Source organism: Parasteatoda tepidariorum, chromosome 2 (assembly GCF_982258835.1).
Source record: "Parasteatoda tepidariorum strain Cologne lab strain chromosome 2, Ptep-v5.0, whole genome shotgun sequence".
NCBI classification, from domain to species: Eukaryota; Metazoa; Arthropoda; class Arachnida; order Araneae; family Theridiidae; genus Parasteatoda; species Parasteatoda tepidariorum.
In genome coordinates, this window is record NC_141756.1 from 80507058 (window position 1) to 80532289 (window position 25232).

Consider the following 25232-nt stretch of genomic DNA (forward strand, 5'->3'; position numbering starts at 1 on the left):
GAAATGACGTAGTATGCGCAAGAGGCGCTTCCTTATTTTGACCTGTTCAGATGAACACGAAGAAGGAATTCATGTAAGTAGGTGCCTCTAGTGCTGTATGTTTTACATTAAGCAACCCACTACGCATAAATAATTTGGATTTAAAGTTAAAAATCAACAAGTATACTATTTACAAAAAAAGCAAATGGAAAAAATAAACAAAAAAAAAACTTGTTCGTTTTTGTGCCTGATTTCAGTACTAAAATATCGTTTGGTTTGCATAGATTAATTAGCATATTTATGATTAGACGTGTGGGCCTTTAAGATTGCCTCTTGATAGCGAAATCCGACCACTAAATCAAAAGTTATTGTTTTTTATTATTATTTCTGCGCATTCGCGCACTTATAAAAATAATAATGGAATACAACAAAGCTACTCTGATAAATATAGTTAATTATACTTCGCTAAGCGTGGTCAAATAGTGTGTACATACGTTTTAATGTGTTTATATTTTATACCTCATTATCTTAAGAGCTATAGGCAGTTGCTAATCCTCCTCCACCCTTCTAAACACCTTCTGTGCATGTGACACATTAATGGGGGGAAAAAAACACTTACGGACTGTTCCGGCTTTTGGGTGGGATTCGAAGACTAGAACGCCAGCCAGCTCCCTTTTCACGCTGTTGGAGAGATGAGACAGTGCTTTTATGTGAAGTAGCTCTTCATAAATTATCTCCAGATCTTCTTCAGTACGCTCACAGGACCTGCCAAAGAGAAGAGTTAAATATTCATTGCAAACAACAATGCAGAGTATGCACCACCCTTTTCGTGTATTATTTTAATTGTGAGATGCCGTGCATTTGCTGATGTGTCATTCTTTGAAATTAGTATAATAAGGATATTGACCCCCTTTTATAAAGATTTCCTTTGGGGTCGCGCTATATCATATTGAATAAATGATTAATAATAGGGAACATCGTTCTTTTAATTTGGAAAGAATTTGGCTTACAATTAAAACGCATTAAATAAAGAATTTCTAGTTTTGAGTTATTTGATTTTTCTGGTTTAAAATATTGAAATTCATCGAGGATGAAACTTGATAAGTCATATTTTTATTGTACTATTTCTTTTTAATAAGTCACAAAACTTTATTACTTGAAAGTGTGCTTTGCTTGCAAATGATTTAAACAAAAAGGGTTGATTTCGATTCGTGTAAATATTTTTTTCTTGGTCATTAATTTTAAATTTGGGCTTTCCACCAAAAAAAAATGTTTTAATGATAAATACACAGAGAAAAGCTTCTAAATTATTTAAATAAGATTGCAGAAATTTTCAAAATGTTTTCTGAATCACAAAAAGTCTTCATTACGTTTATAATAATTTCGCAAAAGTTTCAAAACTTTATTTCTTAAAAGTGTGTTTTACTTGTAAACGATTTGAACAAGAAAAGTTGATTTCTGCTCCACTAAATCTTTTTTTTTTTTTTGCCTTTTATTTTCAACTTTTCACCAACAGATAATATCCTAAACTATAAAATGATAAATACATAGAAATAGAACCTTAAAAAGATATTAGAACATTTAAAAATGATAACAAAAATATCTAAAATGTTCGCTTTATATGACATGTATAATAATTTTACAATTTCAAAGCAATTAGTTAAAACATTTTCAGAACAAGCTCCTCGCAAAATCTTCAAAATAAATTATCCAATTATTATCTTCGTACAGATAATACAAATACTTATAATATTAACCTTGCAAGGCAATTATTAGAGACTAATTTTGCAGTTTTCAGAAAATGAATTTTGCATGTTTTATTTAACGAAAATAACAGATGATAGTTATATTTATTGCATTATAAATACAAAAATAAATTTAAAAAATATCCATCAGACCCTGATATGTTTTTATTAGCAAATAATGCTACATTCGTTGTTCGTATAAGATGTGAATAATTCTAAAGTATTTCCTACGCAAAAGTAAATGCCAAATTTGTTTATGCTTTATATAAAAATGAAAATAAAATGTTAGCATAAAAATTTGTTTTATTTGTGATACATTAATTAAGCAATATTAATTTGCATTAACAAACACGAATAACATAAGGAGCAACGTAAAATTAAGTAACTTACTAAATCCCGCTAGGAATTTGACATCTTACTTGTTTGAGTAAGTCCGAGTGTAGCAATGAATAAACACATATTATCTAAGAAACTATGTCAGGTAGATAAGGGTATTCAGAAGAAGAAAAAAAAAGTTCATTCACGCTTCAATCCCCATTTCGAATCTTTTATCTTGTATATTCGTTTGTTCGTTATAAAGTTCGTCTTTATTAACACGCAAGTTTTTATTCGGCAAAGCACTTATATCCTTCAGTATTCTTCATAGCTAAGACACTGTTAAATATTTTTAATTTTTTAATTGAATGCTTCTAGAATATGTTATCGTGTAAAACCTTTTAGGCTTTTTTTTCAGTTCTCATAAGTCTGGTCACAGTTGGTTAGTGCTTCTTGGTTATTTAAATTTATATTTAATTTTGTAATTTTTCCTCGTTAATAGGATATTTTGTAATTTCCTGAAAATAACCTTTTTTTAATTTTTTTTCGAATACTGATTTACTTTTGCAAGTTAGGTTACTAACTTTTAAAAATAAAAAGCTCGAAAGCATTTTTTTCTTTCATGAAATAGTTTCAAGTTCAAGGGGAGTTAATTATTCATTATAAATATGGCATTGAACAAAGCATGCTTTAACAAATTTTATTTAGAATAAATAAATCAAAATTACTTAAGCTTAATTTTAATATTTAATTTTTTTATACATTAGATTTTGTCTATAGGAGGAATTAAAACCATTTTATGCAACAAGAAAATAAGGCGAAGTACGTAAAAAAAAAAAGTCGTGATTAAAATTTTCATCAAAAATATAATGCTTATTTATATTTTTGATAAATTGCTAACTGTTTTTCCTTTGCAATAAACTATCGTCATTTAGCCATGTGCCAAATTAATTAGAAAAGTTAGCAGTAATTGTTAATCACAACATAAAGCCTTTAAACGTTTTGCATTAAGCCCATGTAGGTAATTAAAAAATATACCATTCATTATTCCTATGACCTGATTTATTTCGGGTAATTTTCAATATACCCAGAGTAGGGAATGCTTTCGCTATAAAGCCTTAGCTAAAGTTAAAACCAACATTAAAGATTTAGAACAATTAGCCTAAATAAAGTCACTCTGATAAAGTAATTCTTTAAACAAATTCAAAATAGCATGAGGGCTAGTTAGGTAATTATAATAAACTTAAACAAATATACGTATATAATAACAAATGTTTTAATCTTTAAGTTTAATAGAAAAATAAGTATTGTATCACTTTTCATAACTATTAAAATGCATGCCTTTTTTCACGCTATGGACTATTGTAGTTTGCTTACAATTGAGGTCGGTAATATTATATATACACCGAAGAGCCATTACATTATGACCACCCTCCATCTATAACAATGGGCTCTCCCAGATTTTCATGGTTTCTCGCCCAGGAACAATGTTTTCATGGGGCACATTAGGACCCATAATCCTCATAGAACAATCCCTGACGTCTGTAAGCTACTTGAACATAGTTACAGACCAGGTTCAACTATTCATGGCAACAGTTTTTCCTGCCGGGGATGGTGTTTACCAACAGGATAATGCACCATGTCATAAGGATCGAATCGTCATGGATTGGTTCGAGGAATATTCCAGTGACTTTCAAGTCATGTCTTGGCCCCCAAATTCACCCGACCTTAATCCAATAGAGCATTTGTGGTCCTACTTAAAAACCAAATTCATGCTGCCACGTTACACCCTCGCAATGTGCGGGAATTGCAGGACCAGTTGGTGAGCGCTTGGTACCAGATACCTCAGACTACCTATCAACACCTTGCGGAATCAATGCCACGGCGGGTGCTGGCAGTTTTGAGGGCTAAAGGTGGTCCTACATGTTATTAGCAAGGTGGTCATAATGTAATGGCTCTTCGGTGTATATATATATATATATATATATATATATATATATATATATATATATATATATATATATATATATATATATATATATATATATATATATATATATATATAATAAATATTTGTTCTGCACTTACGGCTTCCGAAGAATCATTCTAAATATAGCGTCAGGAGCTAGCTGCAGTAATATCGCTAATGTTTCCGCAAGTTCTAATTCAGCCTGTTGACGATCGTCAGCTGACGGAAAGCTTCCACTGTCGATCTGATCTTCCCTGAACCTATAGAAGAGGTATTTATCCTTGAACTGGTGCTCATTGGTCACTAGAAAATAAGAAAGGGCATCATTTTCAGTTTCATGTGCTACAGGATCATTTACAATAAGCATATTTGAACCAAATTTTAAAGAACGGAAGGTAAGGCAAATTCTAAAAAAAAAAAAATTTCTTTTGAAAAACTATTAACTGAACATGGAATAGGTTGCTTAAAAACCTAAAAATAGGATGTTTTGTAATCACTGATCTTCAGCATTGGAGTTAGTATTTAAATATTAAAAAATTAGACTACAACGCTTTTCATTTCCACAAAACTGTTTTTTTTTCATGTTAACGTTATGCGCCATTTTCAGAACAAGCATAGACAGCGCTAGCCTTCGATTATCTAATTTCGTACTGACAGTCATGAGTAACTGTTTAAAGCATATTATTCATAAAATAGCATCATTTTATGCGACAACGGAACCTTCGAAAAACAACCTTAATATATAGTATTTAAATCCGTTATCCAATACAATTTGAATCTATAGCCAATTTGACTTACAGGAAGAAAAAAAATCATGAATCATTACGTCTATGAGAGGGGAAAATGAAAGCAAGTATACTTGACAAAAAAATTAATAACACATTGCGAGAGATTCGAAGTAAAAAAAAATACGATGATTAACATTCAAAATTTTAATAATTATAATTCAACGGTGCTACAAACTATGTCAGACGCTAAAGTAAATGTGAAAGGAAAATCAATAAAGCCAACAAAAACAAAAGAAGACCATCAGAACATCTCAGAACAGGAAAGAAGTTTATATCGAATGAAGATAAATTTCTTTTGGGATTCATCAATTGAAAAATAGCCATTTATATTGAAGCAAACTATGTGGAAATAAATACTTTTAGAAATGTAAAAAAAGTCTTCATGTAAAGCAGTGTGAAAATTTTATGTACACCTTACACAAGTACCTAGAGGACTTCTTGTTTAAAAGTCATCCAAAAGAAACCGTCTCTTTATAATGGATATCAAATTGTTCGTAAGATTGAACCAAGTTAATTGCATTCCATCGCTTTTAATTTTCTTCTCAGAAGCAGTTGCTTAAAAGCAAAAATTGGCACGTGAGCAATTAAGGTTGCAGACATAATTATGACAATTGACGAACGAATAATTAAGTTATCTGCATAAATTATTCTTCAAATAGATATAATGGATTGACAAAAGAGAAGAACAAAAGACATTCGACTTATCTTGCGTTTATTGTTGAGAGTTGTCCTTCAATTTATCAGTGAGTTGGATAGATATGAAAAGTTTGGCATGTTAAATTATTCCTATCAAATTAAGTAATTTACGAGTAGTAAGACTACTAAAATGTAGGGCATATTTGTCGTTTTAGGGATCATTGAATCAATATAAATCTATCAAAATAAATTTATTATCCAATTTTTATTAAGATTTTTCTTCATGTTAACTAAAAGAAATAGTGCATTTATGATGTTGAAAGTTGGAAAATTTTGGAGAAAATATTTTTTTTTCAGGTGATTAAACTTAACACTTATAAAATGTTTCCATGCCTGCCGTATAATACACATAAAATTCGTCGTCTCTTTTAAAAATCTAGTGAAATATTTAGAGATCCGATTTAAAGTGTAACATTTATATATTTATTCCTCCTACGTGGCACCGAAAACGAGGGTAATTAATTCTCTATTTATATTGGCAACACTACAGTCAGTTATAGTTATTCATTTTGTCAGATTGTCTAAAAAGTAATTTAAGTAGTGTTAAATAATTATTTATTTGTTAAGCATTTATTTAAATTCATTTTTTAAGGTTGTTTTAAATTATTTAAGTTGTATTGAACAGTTAATTATACGATAAGAATTTAATTCGAATCATTTCATATTTTTATAAGAATGAAAATTTCGTTACGAAATAGTTATTTCGATTTACTTTTGATTCTTTTTAAAAATGTCTGTAGAAATTTTAAACATAAGCGGTGCCGCATATTGTCATATCAAATATTAGTGACGAGTTGCCTTATTCGAGCAATGGCATATATATATGCCATTGATATTTATATGCTCGAATATGGTATATATATATTTAGTATTTTTCTCATCCCCATTATTTTTTTAAAGGAATGAAATTGCTATGAATTACTTACCGTGGGAGATAACACCTTCTTCCATGAGTGCTTGCCACATGCCGACAGCTTGACTTCGCGAGTGGATTCGAACATAAGAACCTCCTTGCTGCATCAACCAGTCCACCATTTCTGAACCAACAAGACACTTTCTAAATGTTCGAACGTGGTATTTTCGATCACGAATTAAGTGGGGGCTTTGACTCAAAATTAGAGTTCTTAATACCCAGCCGGCACGTGATAGAGTCGACGATGGTTCCTAGAGAGAAAAAAATATCAGTAAAAAACAGCAACATAATCGATGACAACAGCTAAATATAGGATCACCAAAATGTATGGAAATAGTAAAACACCTCGCGATATATACATCAGGTCAAAACTCTGAAACTACGAGTATGAAACATTTTCTAGAGGTACAATCAATGATACCAAACTCGACTTCCTAATCTGTCCCCCCCCCTCCTTGGAGCATCTGCAAAGTTCTAAACAAGAACCCTTGTTTATTATTGCAGATTTGGATTTTTCAGCAGAAAAAAAAGTCCTTATCTTCTAGTGCTAGGGTTACACCAACGGCTAGCTTATGGGAAGGTGTCAAGTTAGGAGATATTTGAAACGTTTTTCAAAAATATCAAAATAGTCCATTTTTGTTTATCTTTATTAATTTTAAATCTGCTATGTATTTCTCGAGATCTCTGTGTTTTCTACAATTTTTCATTTACAATTATATTTTACAATTTACTTGCTATCTTCATTTTGCGATTACAGCGTCACCTATGAACTAAAATGCAAAAACCCGCTTATCAATACTGGCATTCCAGTTAAGATTTAGAAGAGTTGCAAAATAAATGTTGAAGACAGATATTTTAAAGAATTGCATAGGTATAACATTTACAAGAGGTTCAATTCATTAATTATAAATTGTTATAAACTCAAAGATTAATAAATAAAATTGACAAAATCACAATCGCAGTTAAAAATCACCACACATTTTATTAATAAAAATTATAAAAGAAACTTATGAATAAGAAGTAATTAACACAATTATGCCCACAAAAGTTTCGGCTAAACTATTTAAACATATTTCAATGCCTTAAGTAAAAAAATAAGAAAGCATACTTGAAATTTATTAAAAAAATAACTAAATAATTAAAATATATATACATAAAATTTGTCATTTACGTCAATTTATTTACACATAACCAACACAAAAATTATTGAAGAGCGTATAAAAAAATTTAAATCTAATTTTAGTAATTATATCGAATTAATTATTTCTATTTCGTTAACCATATATAAATTAAAATCTTATTTTAATTAATTGTATCGATATTCTTACACGGATAACACGTTTTTTTTAAATTCATAAACAATTTATCGTTTTAAATGTTTAAACTTCAATTCTACTACAAAATAAACATATATCTGCTTTAATTTTGCAATCAGTAAACACTAATTACTTTTATAAATAAACAAAACTAGAGTATTAAGTCACTTATGAACAAAATAACATTTAAAATTCCCTTTAAATTACAGTGAATAATATAACATCAACTTACTCTTTCTCTGAAAAGATTATAGAGTCGTTTCAACTGCCAAACAACAGCAACTTAATTAAACAAAGCACATTGTTACCAAACGCATTGCTCAAGTCTTAATTACACAATGGAATTTTAACAGCAAACAAGCACATTTACCTCACAGCAAATCCCACTTTGGATAGATAATGTGACATAATTACTATTTTTAACTAAAACCCATACAATAGATCGAACATCTTTCAAAGCGATGTGCCTTATTTATGCTTTCTCCAACGCCACGAACATGGGTAATGATGATTGGCGTCGTCTAACTGAAGTTACATCTCCAATTTAAATTCCATTATTATTTTTTTTAGTTGGAATGGGGTTAATTAGACATAAAAAGAAGCTGAAGCTCATAGAACAATGGTGATGATACCTACTTGTGTGATAGGAAGAGCTGGATTTGGTCCGTCAGGGGTGAGTGATTCTTTCTTCCCCAAGGGGGTGATGGAACGGATGTTCCCATTGGATGCCTTGCATTCATCTTGTCGCGGGAGTCCTTGAGATACATAAAAAAAAGTGATTGTGAAAATGTTGTTTGGACACACAGGTAGGAATGATCATGGGTCAGATAATGGTCAACTGGAAGAGGATATGTGTGAAATGTGTTTCAAACTTTCTATTGTAGGAGGAAATAAAAATGTTATTTAACTTTTATTGCACGCATTTGAGTGTGTTACAAGGAGGGAAATATTGTTTAATGTATCAAAAGTATACGGTGGGCAAATATGCGAACTCGTAATGAAAGTAAAACATGAGTTGTGTTAGTTTTTAAGGGCTTTTCCGAATGACAAATGAAAAGGAATTTTTTTTTCCTTTCTATACCTTGATATTTCGTGCTTCATATCCCATCGAAGCATCCTGTTTTGTGTAATACATCAATTATGATCCATATAAATATCCTGTTTATTTATATTCTATGTAAATTATATTTTACGCGTGTTCGATGCAAACATCTTGATACCTTGAATTCTGCTTTTAATATATAGGCTTACAGGCAGTCTTTTCTTATGTTTTAAACTAGCCGCTTAAGGCGGCCAGCTGTCCGCCACGCTAAAGGTTTCCACAAATAAAGTTTTTTAAAACATAGCAGGAAATCTGAAGATTAGTGGACAATTAAGGTGTTTCTGTCCTGCAATTTTGTCTTCATATCCAGTTCTGCTGCAGATGTGTTATAGCTCTTGAGGATGTTTGAAGATGTAACTTTGCTATGGTAACCTAACCTATAATATAACTATCAGGTGGAGACTTGTTTTTTTTCTTAAAAAAAGGCCTCAGAAATTGTAAAAGCATACAAAAGTTGCTTTAAATACATGAAAAGAACACGAAAACGAATTAATTTTTTATGGTATCTATTTCTCTATAATTTTTTTTATGGTATCAATTTCTATTTCTATATCGCTACAAAAATTAAAGTCGGGTAGACTATATTTGAGGGTGCCCCTTGATTCTCGCCAAGTTGTGATCGCGGTTGATCGCCAAGCTGGGCGATGTTGAAACCCAATCGTGATTCTCAACGGTTTAGATTTTAGCGTTATTAATGTTCAACGGTATGCGTAATTTCAGAGGTCCATTAGTTCTTCGTTAGATACCGGCTGGTAAGGTTACTTTTACTTCTGGTCAATAAGATCGAAGGTATGTGGGCAGTCGTAAAAAGGGACTTTATAAAAAAATGTCATCACCAGATCGGTACCACAAACGCCATTTTCGATTCATATTTCACCGAATTTATGTGACGATGGAGGTACACAGATTCTATTCACGATAAATTTAGACAGTATCTAACTGTTATTAGATAATTCTGTGCACCTAAATCTGAGTATATTCAAGCTTAATGAAGAAGTGAGTTGTTTTTTTTTTTCCTTTTCTTTCTGCACCTACTCCATTAATCTTTGCTTCGATTCAAAATCCTTTTTATTGGATTTATTAATTTTGCTTATATTGGGTTCATTGCAAGCTTTATCCGATGTTTTGTTGAAATTTTCCAATGTTTTTTGAAATATCATTATGTTTTGGCCGTTATTTCTGTTACCACGGTGTTCCGCGCAAGCAGGAATAGCGCCAAACATAAGTCACCAATTTCGCCAAGGGGCATCCTCAAGTATAATTTTACCTTATCGTCTTCGCTTAAGAAAAAAAAAGAGCGTGGAAAGAAGAAGAAAAACTTATTATAACAATTATGAACAGCGATAAATATATCAAAGCGTAGCGTTCTATTTACGTATCTAATATGTTGCCACATTTTTAGAACAAAAGTTAAAGTTTTATCCACTTTGATAAATGTAAACTAATGCGAATCTTACAATTAAACTACTAATTCCTTCGTATATCATTGGTTTAAGTTGTCGAAAATTAATATTTCTATTGTATGGTTCGCATTAGCATACATTTATAAGAGTGGAGAAAAGTATATGCATTTTTTAATAGTTTCTTGAATATGGCTCTTTGAAGACGAAAAAGCATAGATTTTCTTACAAAATGACTGATAACTAAGAAACTAATCCAAATTTTTGAAAAAGAAAAAAAATACTTCTTCATTATGTCAAAACACAATTATGTGCCGAGTTTCGTGCCTGGGCGAGGCTTCTGGGGCGATATATTGTGATTACAGACACACACACACACAGCCGCGTTTATTATTATGTGTATAGATTACTTATTGGCCATTAAATAAACAATGATTATGTTCCCATTGCATACCTTGCATTTATTTTGTCGCGAAAATTTGTTTATGAAAAACATAAAAAAATGATCCTTAAATTGTTATTTGCACAGGCAGTTACGAAAAATTATGGATCAGACTGGAAGTATCTAGGAGAGGATATGCGTGAAATATGCTTCACCCCTTATACAATAGGGGAAAACAAATGTTATTAATTAAGAGTGATTAAAGCACAAAAATTGTTGAAGGAAATGAATTAATTTATACCCAAAATTAAGAGACTTTCTATCAATACTAAATTCAAAAAACTTGTCTCGATGAGTGTATAATAGATCAACACTTGGCCACAAACTCCTTATTTATAAGCAAAATGGATTCATTTCCTTGAGGTACCCAAAACATGTGAATTTTGAAATGGATCTGGTTTCAATAATCATCTGCGCTTCTACGGATGCATAACAAAAACCATGTGTATTTCAGCTAGTTCGCCAATCCATGGACCGAAGGTGTCATGCATGCATCTCTAGCAAGGTAGGAACTTCGAACATCTGTTGTGACCTTTTCACATATCATCTACTATATCTCATGTAATATCTTTGACCAATAAATATTTCAGACGATCTCAGTCTTGTCTCTTTTTATCTTGTTCCTGTCATACTATTTTCCCATGATGTTTCAGAAATTGGGTGGCAATGCAATTCTTAATACTTGTGATGTCCCTTATCTCCCCTTAAAGTTTGTCCCTGGGGACCCTGTAAATATCCTAATTATTTATAATGTAAGTGAAATATATATCACATAAGTTAGATGCAAAAATCTTGATACCTCTTATTTTTTTTATTAAATATGGAGCATACGTGAAGCAGCTCGAACCGCAGCGCTCATCCAGTATGTAGGTAGGGACGAGTAACATCTCATTTGCATAGAAGAGTGATCTTCCTGACAGAGCTGAAGATCTGGTAAATTCTCGAATTTTCGATTTCCTTGGATGACAGTCAGCTCACATCATGTTTTCCTGAAGAGGTACGCATGTCTGGGAGACCATCTACAGATATTTCAGAAGAGCACTAACTGTGCAATTTGCTCTTCTTGCTATATCATTTTCTTGATTTCTACTTTATGATGTGTTTTAAAAATGTTATAACTTCAAGGGGTTTAGGGATAAATTTTTCATGTCAAATGCCTTTGAGATTAGATAGATTTTAAAATAATTAGATTTAATAATGTGCAGCGGCTTCCATCTTATGGCTTATGCAAACTTCTGAATTAACCATTTTGAAGTCGGCGCATAGGTAGGCTCTGGTAGCAAAGTTTTTTTTAATACCTTTAAAAGAAATGGCTAAGACTTAGTTCTGATTCCTTTTGTCACATACAGACATCCTGATTTATCCTATTTTACATTAATTGTAGACTTTATAAACGGAATAGATGTTCCCATTGAATACTTTGCAGTCCTTAATACATAAAAAAAGCTTTTTGAAAATGTTATTTGGACACAGACATCCTAATTGATTTCTTAGTTCCTAATTAATTATGGTCCACATATTCAACGTCACAGCAGTCTTTGAGGTGCATGATGCAGTTATTATCAGAATACTGTTAAGATACATAGGTATGAAAGACCATGGATCAGATTATGATAATTGGAGTGAATTGGAAAATATATTTCTTTCTTTCTACTGTATTAGAGAATAAAAGCTATTAAAAGTTCATAACGTGTGTTATAAATGAGAAAAATCGCTATACCATCATACCAATTATTGGTGACGGAGCTTACTTCTTCCCAGTTATAGCATCATATAAATTATACGATACTCAAGTTAAGGCTCAAAAGTTGCAAGAGTAAGTAAAACAGTGAGTTTTCCATCTTATCTCACGACAAAGAAGGGAATAATTTCAATACTTCTGCTGCCTACTATGCTGAAATATCCACTTCGTTTGTTTGTGGGATTTGTTAGTTGCCAGCCAGATTTTAAATCAATATTATAATTCAATGCATTAAGAATTTTGACAATATCGCGGACGTATGCTAATAAGAATCAAAATTGAAATCAAAGAACTTCTGGGCGTACAACAACTAGACGATAAAAACATTAAGTTAATATATTGCTTAAAACTAATTAAGGTGTTAGGATTGGTGGAGGGGTTGAACACTTAATTAAAGAATTGGAATATTTAAATGTAGTTATGCAGTGAATCCGGCTACATTAAATTGTATACTATGTTGTACAAGCTAATTTTAAAAGGCGACCAAGTTGGTTGCCGAAGGGGGCTAGTTTATTCACATTCTATTTTAATTATTCATATTCTACTCAAATGTCCTGCATTTTAGTATTTTATTTATGTTTTTGCATAAATACCTTAAAAGCCATTGTAATTTTTACTTTTTAAATTAAAATGCATCAAAATTATTTATACAACATTGAATGGAAAAAACAAATAAGAAATGTTTTTTTTTCTTTATATCTATGAAAACTCTAATTTAATATTTTTACTCTAATTCAGTATTTCCATTTTAATTTAAATTGTATGCCACTTATGAAATAGGATTCTTACATTTTTTGAACCGAAAAGGGGGACATCCGCGCAACACAGACTAAGTTATAAAAAAATAATCCGAACAAAATTCATAAAATAAATTATTAAATGACATAATGTATGAACTCGTAAGAAATATTTTTAAATTCTATTTTTGTAATTCCTGGCATTTATTTAAATTCAAGACAAATCTCTTTATTTATTTATCCAAGTTATGAATTATTTAAGATTTATTCGCTTAAGTTTCTGTTTAAGTTTCCATAATTTAATTTTGCTGTTGTAAATGAACTAAAAATATATTAATCAGTACTTTATTTAGGAACAGTACGTCATTTAAACAATCCGGAAATTTCACGTCATTAACTAAAATTTAAATCTTCACATGCAGCTAAAGAACATATTTTGTCTATGTAAAGGTGTCACGAAATTAAAGTAAATCTAAAAAAAAAATCGAAATTTAAATAATTTCTAAAAAAAAAAAGAAAAAAAAAGAGAAATTAACAAACCTGTTAATGATCTCAATGTACTTATTGGTGAAACGATATCTTCCATCAAATGCTTGTTCCTCTGAAATAAAAATAAAAAATATTATAATTTTTCAATTAACAATTGATAAAAAGGATTTTGAGTTAAATCAGTCATGAAAAAGTGGTGTAAATAAATATTATATTATTAATAATTTATAAAATAGATAATATAATAATTATTAATGCAATATATAATTATAATTATTAATATTTATAATATTATATTAATAAGTTCAAAGTTCTGTCATTACTAAATAGAAAAATGAATTTAAACGATGTGGAATAAGAAGAAAAGGTTTTGTATTAAATCAATGATGTTAAAAATGATGTAAATATATATTTGTGTATTGTATCCCTATAATTAATAAGTTAGAAAACTTATTGGAAAAGAAGGAATGGTAAAATATAATACAGATAGAATCGATCAAGTAAAAGTCTTATAAATGTTAAATTATCGCATCGGGTTCTTACCCCGCTCCAAAAATAGAACATCCAAGAATATTTAATAGTATATTTTATTTTTATAACCGTCACTGAACCCCCAAGTTTTAGGTCGCTTGTTCCAATTTATGAGTCGGATTTCTAATGTTAAACTCCGTAGCCTTGTATTTTTGAACCCAATCCAGAAGACGGGGAACTCCTAGGTCAAGAATTGGGAAAAATTTGCCCTCAGTGAGGATTTTTTGATGAAACTAACCCGCACTTGCGTTACATGGAGAGGACGAGAACCTCTCCCGGTTAGCCGGACGGCAAAGGGACTCTAACCTATGATCCGCCTACCACTGAGGATATTTCACAAAGGCCAATTTGTTCAGGTCTGCACTCTGGTAGGTCCAAACCTGATGCGGAATTCGTATCAACCAGCCATGGCTAGGATTCGAACCCGGTTCATTTCATTGGAAAGTGAACGCTCTATTTCCTGAGCTATCGCGGCTCTTGATATTTAAATGCCAAAATTTACATTTTGTCTACATATCTGAATTTTTAGTTCTTGATATGCATCATTTTATTACATGATGAAACTATTTTTTTAAACTAATTTTTATATTTTTTTAAATAGTTAAATTTTACTAATATTATTCAAATGTATTGTAAAAGCAAACGAAACATTGAATCCAAAACAATATGTCAATGGGAAAATTTTTGAAAACTTTTCTTTAGTATTAACATGTTAAGCAAATATCTAAGATGCAGAAATGAATCCTTAAATAAAATATTTCAAAAAATAAATAAATACTATGGATTTTTTAACTGTACTCTGAGATTCTATGAAGTGTTTTGGGGAATAAATTGATAATCACACAAAGTAACAATATTTTGCATTGAAATTTTGCTAATTATTCTTCTTAAATAAGTAGTTTTCAAGTTAGTGAAATTTACAGTAAGTAACATAATACACAAAACCATCTTGTTGCTGACATGGAAATCTTGAAGTTCTTCGACAAACAAAAACTCTTAAAAACGTTTATAATACCGAACGAAGTTTTTCATACGTATATAAATTTAAAAATTAGTTTCGAAGGATTATTTATTAAATTCCAAAAACGAAAATCTTCTAATATTAGTCCCATTAAAGCAAATATCAAATATGATCAGCGAAGAAAATATAATTACAGTTTCCAATTTAATTTTAAAAAGAATAACTCCTGTTAAAATTATAACTATTTCGAAATTTAAAAAAAAAAATAAATTCGATCACTAGAAGAAAACATTAATAAACATACAAAAATGTTTCGAAGCAAAGGTAAAATGAAGCTATCAAAGCTTATAAACAAAAGTTATTGATATAAATATATGTGAAAAAAAAAAAGAACTTTAATGCAAGATGAAATACTGATTTACTAATTTCGAAAACTTTTTATTAGAAAATTGATTCTATGTTACTAAATTCCAAATATTTAAAAATCGTTATACAATGAGATCTTTCTAGATTTTCATATTAACTACTGACTTTAATTAAAATATTTCTACACGAAATGTAAATATATATATAAAAAAATCATAGTACAATTTTAAAAAGGCCAATTTTTGAATATCTTAACAAAATTTTACTTACTATTTTATTTCTAGCGATTCTCACGTAAGTTTTCAGCATGGTTACGCATTTAATTAAAACATTTAATCCAATCAATTTAGCATTCACATCACAAAAACCAGATTATTGTTTTATTAAATCATCACTAAAATTGTTCCGCTGGTAATGTATCCAAGCGGCGTTTGTTCAAAAAAAAATGATCTTTTAAAAATAACAAAACATTCCAAAACAGCCCAGCATTCGCAACATTTTCTTCCACTTCGAAAAACAATTTTATTCTTCTCAAAAGTAACAAATCATCCACAAACTAAAAATAAACTCGAATAACACACGCGGCAAAGAAAAACACTATAAAATGAAACCCGAAAACCGAATTCTAAGCGCGATTTGTTCCATAATAAATCTTAAAAAACAGCTCTGGTCAAGAGTGATCACATGCTTATTACGTCATCCCGCCATTGGTCATACCCCATCCAATCAACACCGAGGAATCGTGCAGGAAATTGAGGAGTAAGAAACAAGGGTAAATTAATCGTAAGTGTCGTTGTCGAAAATGACAAGATTTCGAATAGAACGACGCGGATCTAGGAGAAAATTTTTCTTTTATTAACTGTTCTATTACATTAAAAATGTTCTCTGAGAATTCGAAAGAGTTAAAAGGAAGCCAAGATAATTCTTTTGAAGGCTGATTCTGAAGCTATTGAAGCATGTCGGATGAGGCCATACAAAAGGATGAAGATCTTGAGACAAATTTAAAACTTTCGTAAATATCTCTTTGACCTAAATCCTTTTGCACAATGCGTTTAAAATATTATTAGTACAATTGATAAAGCATCAAACATTACTATTGACTTTTTTTAAGCGCTATAAAAAGTTGATTTTAAAACTATGCCGTATGAATAATTAGATTTAACGGGATTCACAGATTAAGAATCAAATTGGAATTTATTTTTATTCAATGTTTTGTAAAAAAGAATAACATGTACTTGATATAACAGCGAAAACTAATTAACTGATGCCCTTAATGTTAATACTTAACTAAAGATTTTTTTTTTAATGTATTTTAAGAAAAATAGTAAAGATTATTTATTTATTTATACAAAAGTCACTAGCAGTAAAACTTTTTGCCTTGTTATTAAAACAATATCATTATTTATTGCTGACAATCATGATCCATTTGACGAAAAAAAAAAATTTTTTTTTAAATATCACATTCAATTAAAAATGTAAGAAAATAGTTCTAAAATAATGAAGATTAACAGGAAGTTGCGTAAGAAAATTCTGAGCATGTTCAAATAATGCAAATTTAAAGCTACTGTTATTTTGAAATAGAAAATAAAAACCGTTAAAGTTGAAAATAAAACACACTTTTTAGTACTAGATTGCATTAATGAGTGTGTAATATCTGTTTTCAATAATTAATTTTTCTTCACTCGTTTATGAAATATGATAATTTGTGTTTCATACGGAAAGCGGCTAATAAGCAATAGCTCAGTTAAACATCATATATCAGTTATTAAGTATATACTACTAGGGTACTAAGCCCCCTGTTCGCTGCCGCTAACCATCTCCGATATTTGCTTCGCAATAATTGTGGCGATGCAAGCAGTTTTTTTCAACGAAAGTTGAAATTATTCACTTCAAATATGCGTATTATAAAGAATTCTGCGTACTTATGCTTGTGCTCTTACTCCCCACGTCCAACATTCATTTCTTTAAATTATTTATTTTGAGACAAATTTTATTGATAAATAGTATGAAAAATCTCGTATGATTCTATTTCCCTTATGATTGTATTAAGATCTATTAGAGAACAAAAGGAGTTTTGCTTTGTAAGCATTTTGATTGCTTACATCCGTAATTTTACATTATAGCAAATATAGAACCGCCCCTGCAAAATTGGTAGCATTGCCCATAAAATAAAAAAATTGCTGATTTATATCTCTTTTAAAAGAACGAATACAGTTCATAAAATTACTAAAGAATCATCTTAGTCAAAGAATAGACACCGTTCGTAAAATGAAATTCGAGACAATAATCACCACAATTTCGAGACCAACTGCATAGCGCGTTATCATTACGCATAGGCCGCCTATACTTCCCTCACAAGCTGGTACCCATCGATTTGTTGAGGCGTGAGTTTCGAGTGGCCTCTGAGAATCGAACCCCAATCCTTCGCACTGACAACTCAGTGTCTTTGACAGCTGAGTCATCGCAAACTTTCAATTCTTAAAAGAATAAGAGGCAGGAAATGAAAAAAAGAAGTAAATAAGCTTTCATATTTTTTGAGCACTACTTTACATAATAATATTATCAACTTTTATTTGGTTAATCCTGAAAATAACTAGCGAAAACATTCTTAAACTGTACAAGAAAAAAAGCAAAGTGCTTTTGCGTCTTTTTTTTCTTTCAAAAATCTCAGGTTTAAAATCATGAAAGCTAATCTCAATTACAAATGCTAATAATATAATGGTGAGGCTAACACTGGCTGAATATGTAACAGATAAAAGTTAGGCGAGCAACAGTTTAGAAATATTATACTGTGTTTTAACATGCATGATGGTAATTTTATTTTGTTTACAGAGAATTTCATTCTAATTTGGTCTTTAAATATAGTCAATCAAAATAAAATTTTTTAAATGCTTTGCCTTTCTGCACACGTAATTCTAAAAGAAAAAGAAAACTTTGACTTATATGTTTAAAAATATGCGATGGAACTTTTTGTGTACCATACCAAAATGCTTAGCTCGTTTTTCAGTCGGTGATAGGTTATGATTAATATTCGTCATCTTGATTTCAACAGGTTTCACGATTGTTGCAGCATGGTACCGTAGTATGGTCAAAATATGTTTTGTAAGCAGCATCCTGAAGTTTCTAAACTCATTTTTATAAAACTCGCGAACATACCATGTAAAACGTTCTTCTTATAGGCTCCTCAGTTACAGTTAAAAATGAATGTTAAATTTCAAATTTTAAAAAAAATGAATATTAGTCGTGCTGCTACGCTATTTACATAGCATAAAAAATGCTCTGGAAAAGCAGAATAAAACATTGATGAAAGGCATAAAAGGTCAAGAGTTAAGTTATTTCACTAGTCTTATAGTGTATAATTGTTTTCTTAAAAAAGATTTTAATGTTTAGTAAGAATTTTTGCTTGAAAACATTTCTAATTAAGCAATTATTTTTGCAACATTTCCGTTGCAATACAGTTGATTTATTGATTCAAGGACAATAATTATGCATGCGTGCACTCCTACCGTAATTTAGATTTTGGTGTATATGGTGTCACCTGGTCTCAGCACCACGCTTCCAAATCGTCTAATTATGTGTAGATTTTTCTGACTCTAAAATTATCGGAGGCATAAAATGATTTATGAATCTCTTGATCATGACTGAAGAAAGTGCTCTAAAGTACTAAAAGAAGTTTTATTTTTCTTAATTATTATTTTGGCACACAAAATTAAATACTTGAAAATAGAGCCACTATAAAGAAAAACAAACAAATTTCCCAGGTATAATGTTTATTTACGCTGCGAGAAGTACAGCTTTCTTTCTCTCAAAAAATAAATAAATAATAAAGAAAAATCAATTTCACTGCAAGTTCTTGACCAAACAATCTCTGACAAGTTCTTGAAAGAAATAATGTACTTTAAAAAAAATCAATGCTCATCTAGAAAAATCAATTTCTCTTATAACCATAATATTGATCGAATTTGCTGAAAATGTAGGATTAATTTACACGATAATATTATTCAATAAAATAAAATTGTAATAAATTTCCACATTGATTTACTCTGTTTTTAAGTCTCTTCTCTGTTGGCTGGTTCGCATATTCGGAAACTTAACGAAGTATCAACTGTTTGTGGTACATTTTTTTTGCGGCAAATCATTCGGTTTTCGCAGTTTTGAGTTACAAATGAGTGAATTAAAAGATAATTGATGTTTTCTAGGAATCCGAAATTTCATGTTGCGTGTAGTAAAAGGATTGTGACGTAAGAAGGAATATTCTAAGGAAAGAACTTATTTCCGTTTATTATGATTAATGAGCATAAACTTTGACTACATTCATCATCGCAACTCATCAACCAAGGTGTGACAGTTTATGACTGACAAGTTGTTTTCAAAACAAACGATTTCTTTTTTTATATTGTTTCTGCATTATTTTTGTTCAACAGCAGCGATTAAGTGAATTATGTACTGTGTTTAGAATGTCTTAAATTTTAATTTGCAGATTAAGATTTTTTGTTTCAATTTAAATAAATGAAATATTTTTTTTTTAAATCTTTAATATTTTCACTAACATTAAAATAATATGAGATTGATGAATCGTAATAACTCTTTGACGTAGATGGCGCAGCGTTGTCCCTTTTATATATTTTCTTTCTGATGCTCTAATTATAAACCAAAATACATTTTGGTATTTTTAATTATAAAAAAAGTCTAATAGTTATAAAAAAATCAGTTAGATTACCTGAATTATATTTGTACTAAAAGAAAAAATACAGAAAAAAAAAACAGAATAATTATTTTTTCATTCATATTCAAAAAAATATCAATAATTGACATCGCAAATTAAAAAAATTTCAATTATGAATATCTGTTTCTCTTAGTTCTAAATAACTGCAAATTTGAAAATTTGTTGCTTGTAAGTAATCCGTGTTTGTAAGATTTTACTTTTAACGCAGAAAAAGACACCAGTGTTTCATGTTGCATTGCATAACTATAAATAATTAAAAGGCTAAATATAATATTTTCCCCTTATTTTGACCTAAATAATACGAAATAATGAATAAACTAAGAAAAACATGTTAAATAGAAATTTTGCATCAAAGGAGTAAGTTAACTAAATAACATTTATTAAATACCACTCAAACCAGTCAGAGAGTAATAAAAATTTATAGTAAAAAATTAGATAATTTGAATAATCAAATCTGGGTATTTGATGGAATCTAGCCTATTTATTTTTCCTTACAAGCCAGCACATCCAAAAAGGAGAATAAAGTTGTAATTAAGCCTTAAAAATGTCGAAACTTGTGCACTTTTACGAGTTTCTTTCTTGTAAAAGAATTGTTTTTTAATCAAGCTGTACAGCTAAAAAAAAGCATTTTTCTTTCGTTTCTTTTCTTTCTTCGTAAACAGTCAAAGCGAACTGCGTACCCCGCACATTTTGTTTCCTAGCTCTCAACTAGCAGGCGAAGATCATGTTTTCAACGTTCTTAAGTGAGAAATAAAACACCTGTTTGCACCTTACATTGGTTTATTGACATCTTTTTAAATTATAATCAGGTACAAAAAAAGGTCTTAGAGCATTATCACTTTTTATCAATTTTCTAGAACAGAATTCAAATCACGATAATGTTCTCTTTTTCGAAATGTAGTAGTTTTTTAAGTAATTCGAACTCGAGTGAGAATGTAAAATAAAATAAAAATTTCTAAAAATCGAATAGAGAAAAAGTTGCTTTTCTTAAAAGATAACAGTAAATACTATATACCTGCATAATCAATCATGTAGTCAAATAAAAAAAAATTAATTTTCATATCCCTGATTAGACATTCAAGAAGCAATAAACTAACCATAAAATTACTTTATTGCAATGATTATTTACAATTTGGATAATGTTATAATAAATTCGGAAGTTATTATTACGTTATTGGGTTCTTAAATTATTGAAAATAGTAGAGAGGCTTGCGGAAATATAATGATCAAACGCATATCAAATTTTTCAAGAGTTTTTTTAATGGAAAACATCGCTATGTCCACATAGGCAATAAGATGTTTCCGGGCGTTGGATTGTTATCAAACATAAATTCCAGAAACTTGTTAAGTATTAAGCTAGAAAAAGTACTAAGGCTCACTTTAATCTAAAATGCGACCTTTGAAATATCCGACCTTCCGCTTATAACTACTTTGTCTTTCATATGTAAACATTTAAGTGAAATTTGCCTACGTGGAGGACTAACCGGCATTTGCTTTACATGGAGAGGAAAACCACGACCTCCCACTGCTTGCTCGACGGCAAGGGGACTCTAACCCATGATCCGTGTACCACTGAGGATATTTTACGTCAGCACTGTGGTTGGTGCAAGTCGGATGCGGAATTCATATCGATCAGCCATCGCTGGGATTCGAACCCGGTTCACCTCATTAGACGGCTGACGCTCTATCTCCTGAGCCAGATAAACATATTGCATAATGAGTGCCAAAATGTTTTCTATTCGCCTAAAAAGTTCTCGAGATATGGTGAAGATATGGCGTAAAAGGTTCAAATTTCGTACCGCTCTTTTGACCAAACTATTTTTTTCCCGATGCCCACCTGTGTTAACATCCGTCAATTCAGGCATATACAGGGCGATTTTGTTGGCCTTTCTTTCAGGGGCACCATATTAGGTGGGCCAACGTGAGGACAGATAGTACAGAGAAGGAAAGAACAACCATGCCTTGCCCGGGATTCAAACCCAAAACCTTTCTGATCCTAGGACAGTTCCCTGCCCCCTACACAGGCCGGTCTGCTTTGACCAAACTATTGGAACCATATTTCCCAGATTACGGCTACCTCCTATATTTTGAATGTACAAAATCTGACTCCTTCAACCAAAAAAAAAAAAAAAGGAATGTTTATTCCGAAGAAGTGCGTTTTTGCGTTTGATTTCTTAACTTGAAATATCGCCTGCACTAACTAATTTGCATGTTTGAGATTTTCCCCTCGAACCATTAAGATTGAGTCCTAAAACGTGAAGATCCGATCATTAGATCAAAAGTTATTCAGGGTAGGCAGTTCATTTAACTTTTATTTTTATTTTATTTATTTACTTTGTGTACTAAATAAAATTTTACCTATTGACCACTATCTTTTGAAGGCTGTTTTTGGAGAAAAAAGTAAGAAAAAAAAACTTTGTGCTAAAAAATATTGAACATAGTGTTGCTCTATGATGCTGATCATAATTTTGCTTGATTCGATCATTTCATTCATAATCTAGAAGTGTTTTAGAATAGATGCAGGAATGGAGTAACGTTATGTTTCGTAACTTTTAAATTGTTGTTATTCCTATAATAAATAATTGTTACAGGACTTATTTAAAAGTTCAACAGGCAACGCAATTATTTTAATACATTATTCTCTATTCGAGGAAAAGTAATTCAAAACGAGCTGGTTCACGGATCGATTGGTTTATTTCGATTACTGCTTGGGCTGTGAGCAGGATATGATGATTATCGCTTTACAAATCTTAACAAATCCGCATTTGTCAGGCCACAAGTAAAATGTAGAAGCAGGAAATTTTATTTCACAATTCAATTTCTAAAAAAACATTTAGGTATGCAATTGTGTTTTAAATGTAAAGGTAAATAAACTCAAGACCTGTTGCTTTTTTCATATAATGATGTAGAAAGTTTTTGTTATTAGGAACTTACTGTGTTTAATACCTGACTACCGTGCGTGTCTTTTTAAATAGCTTGTATTCTAAAACTCTCTTTTTGATTTATTTTTAACTATTTTTAGAAAATTTTCAATTCGTATTTTATTAAAGTTTGTTATACCAAGTAATAATAGTCGTGGTACTTTCGCATTCTTACTCTAATTACAGGCTATATATGATAAAGTTACAACTTTACACTATTTTTATTTCATAATTTTATCTAATAACCATCGTTGAACAGTAACGGATCCATCTTTTTTTTATAATAAAAGTCATAAAAGTATTGTTTTTCTATAAATATTTTTTTAGTTCGTTTTGATACACATATAATTTAATAGGGTAGTATTTTTGAAGTTATACTTCTTATGCGACTTCCTACAAGGTTGCGTTAAACGTTTAACGCTACATTTTAATTGGCCGGGAAATCACGTGGTAGGATCCAGTTTTCCCTTATTCATTTCCATATTGTTTTGGTTCTCACTAGCATAAAAATAATAAAAGTCATAAAAATATTGTTTTTCTATAAATGGTTTTTGAAGTTATACTTCTTATGCGACTTCCAACAAGGTTGCGTTAAACGTTTAACGCTACATTTTTATTGGCCGGGAAATCACGTGGTAGGATCCAGTTTTCCCTCATTCATTTCCATATTGTTTTGGTTCTCACTAGCATAAAAGTCATAAAAGTATTGTTTTTCTATGAATATTTTTTTAAGTTGATTTGATACACATACAATTTAATAGGATAGTATTTTTTATTTTCAAATTTAGTGGATAACTATTGTAAAAAATGAGTGAAAACAATCCCACGGACAATGCGACGGATTTAAGGTTATGTCAAGGTTCGTCTCTTGTGAATATTAATTAATTGTTAGGTTTTCTCTTTTGAAATTACATTATGACGCATTCACATACATTATTAATACAAATACATTTTCCATGGCGAGACGATGAGGCAACCACGAGCACTTCCATTGGTTCAAGAGGTCCACGAGGGAAAAATGCATAATATTACCGTTATTACAGAGCACAGAAGCGAGTGGAGCAGAAAAAAGAGTCGTTGAATAAAACTAGTGATCCTTCTACGACTGCTGATTCTTCTACAATTAACGTCGCTGGTTACGAAGCTTAACTTCTTCCGCGCGGAGGGACTCCACGCACTATTTTTATTTTTTTTTCTGTTGGACTAACGGGATGGGGCTGGATATAAGGTTGTTATGCAAACCGACTGCTTTTTATTTCTCAAAAATGATGGTACCGATTGATCTGAAGCAGGTTAGGCCTAAGATCGCTGCCGGGAATAGAACCTCGGTTCTTCAAAATGACAGCTTAGTGCCTTAATTACTATGCCACCGCGGTTCATTCTATGCATTTTCCTTATAAAAAAACTTCATCTTCCTCAAGAATTTGACCATGTGATTTTCCTCATGAGATTGAAAAACTCGATATTTTATTTATTCACTTTTTTCGACGCAATATATTACTCAGATTTCTCCCGGACTTCTTCAATTCGAATAAAACTGAAGTTTTGAATGAAAATTTACTTGAATCGTCACATTTTTTTTCAAATTAAGGACCGTGTGATGCCGTATCACGAATGGCATTAAATCATTTCCGTTTTCTTCAATCTTATTTCCTTTGAGACAAATAAAAGACTAATATATCCTCTGTTTTTTTGTCCCACAACGTGACTCATGAAAAAGAAAGGAGTAATTTTATCATACATGAAAGAAATCACATGAAACTAAATGCCTATTGATCTCAATTAATGATCACAGGTTTTTCAAGGTCATATTAATTTTTTTTATTACAGATCCTGCGAAATTCATTCAGACATTTTATTTATCGATTCCTTAATGGTCTTAGTCTCAACTAATTCTTATTTATGTTTTTTATGTCATGTGATATGATTTAAGTGTTTCTTCTTATGAAATCGATGTTATTGTTTTTCGTTTCATTTACAAATGATTTATGGGGATTTAAATTTTAAAATGATATGTCATGAAAAAATGGCTAATTTCTAATAAAAATGAGTTGCATTATAGTTCTTTTTAGAAATTTTAAATTTCGATTAGTAA

At 30.4% G+C, this 25232-nt stretch overlaps 1 protein-coding gene across 6 annotated transcripts in view; it reads right to left on the minus strand.

The window, feature by feature from the left end:
• Positions 1-25232, minus strand: part of Epac (Exchange protein directly activated by cAMP) — a 265367-nt gene that overhangs the window by 32044 nt on the left and 208091 nt on the right. For 5 of the 6 annotated variants that reach the window (XM_071177747.2, XM_071177748.2, XM_071177749.2 and 2 more), the window contains 5 exons: positions 13684-13744; positions 8358-8476; positions 6419-6656; positions 4128-4311; positions 599-744 (listed from right to left, as the gene is read on the minus strand). In XM_071177747.2, coding sequence (XP_071033848.1) covers positions 599-744; positions 4128-4311; positions 6419-6656; positions 8358-8476; positions 13684-13744 — 748 coding nt within the window. Of the gene's footprint in view, positions 1-598; positions 745-4127; positions 4312-6418; positions 6657-8357; positions 8477-13683; positions 13745-15760; positions 16147-25232 lie in introns of those variants that run through there. The other variant, XM_071177752.2, reaches the window with a different exon arrangement.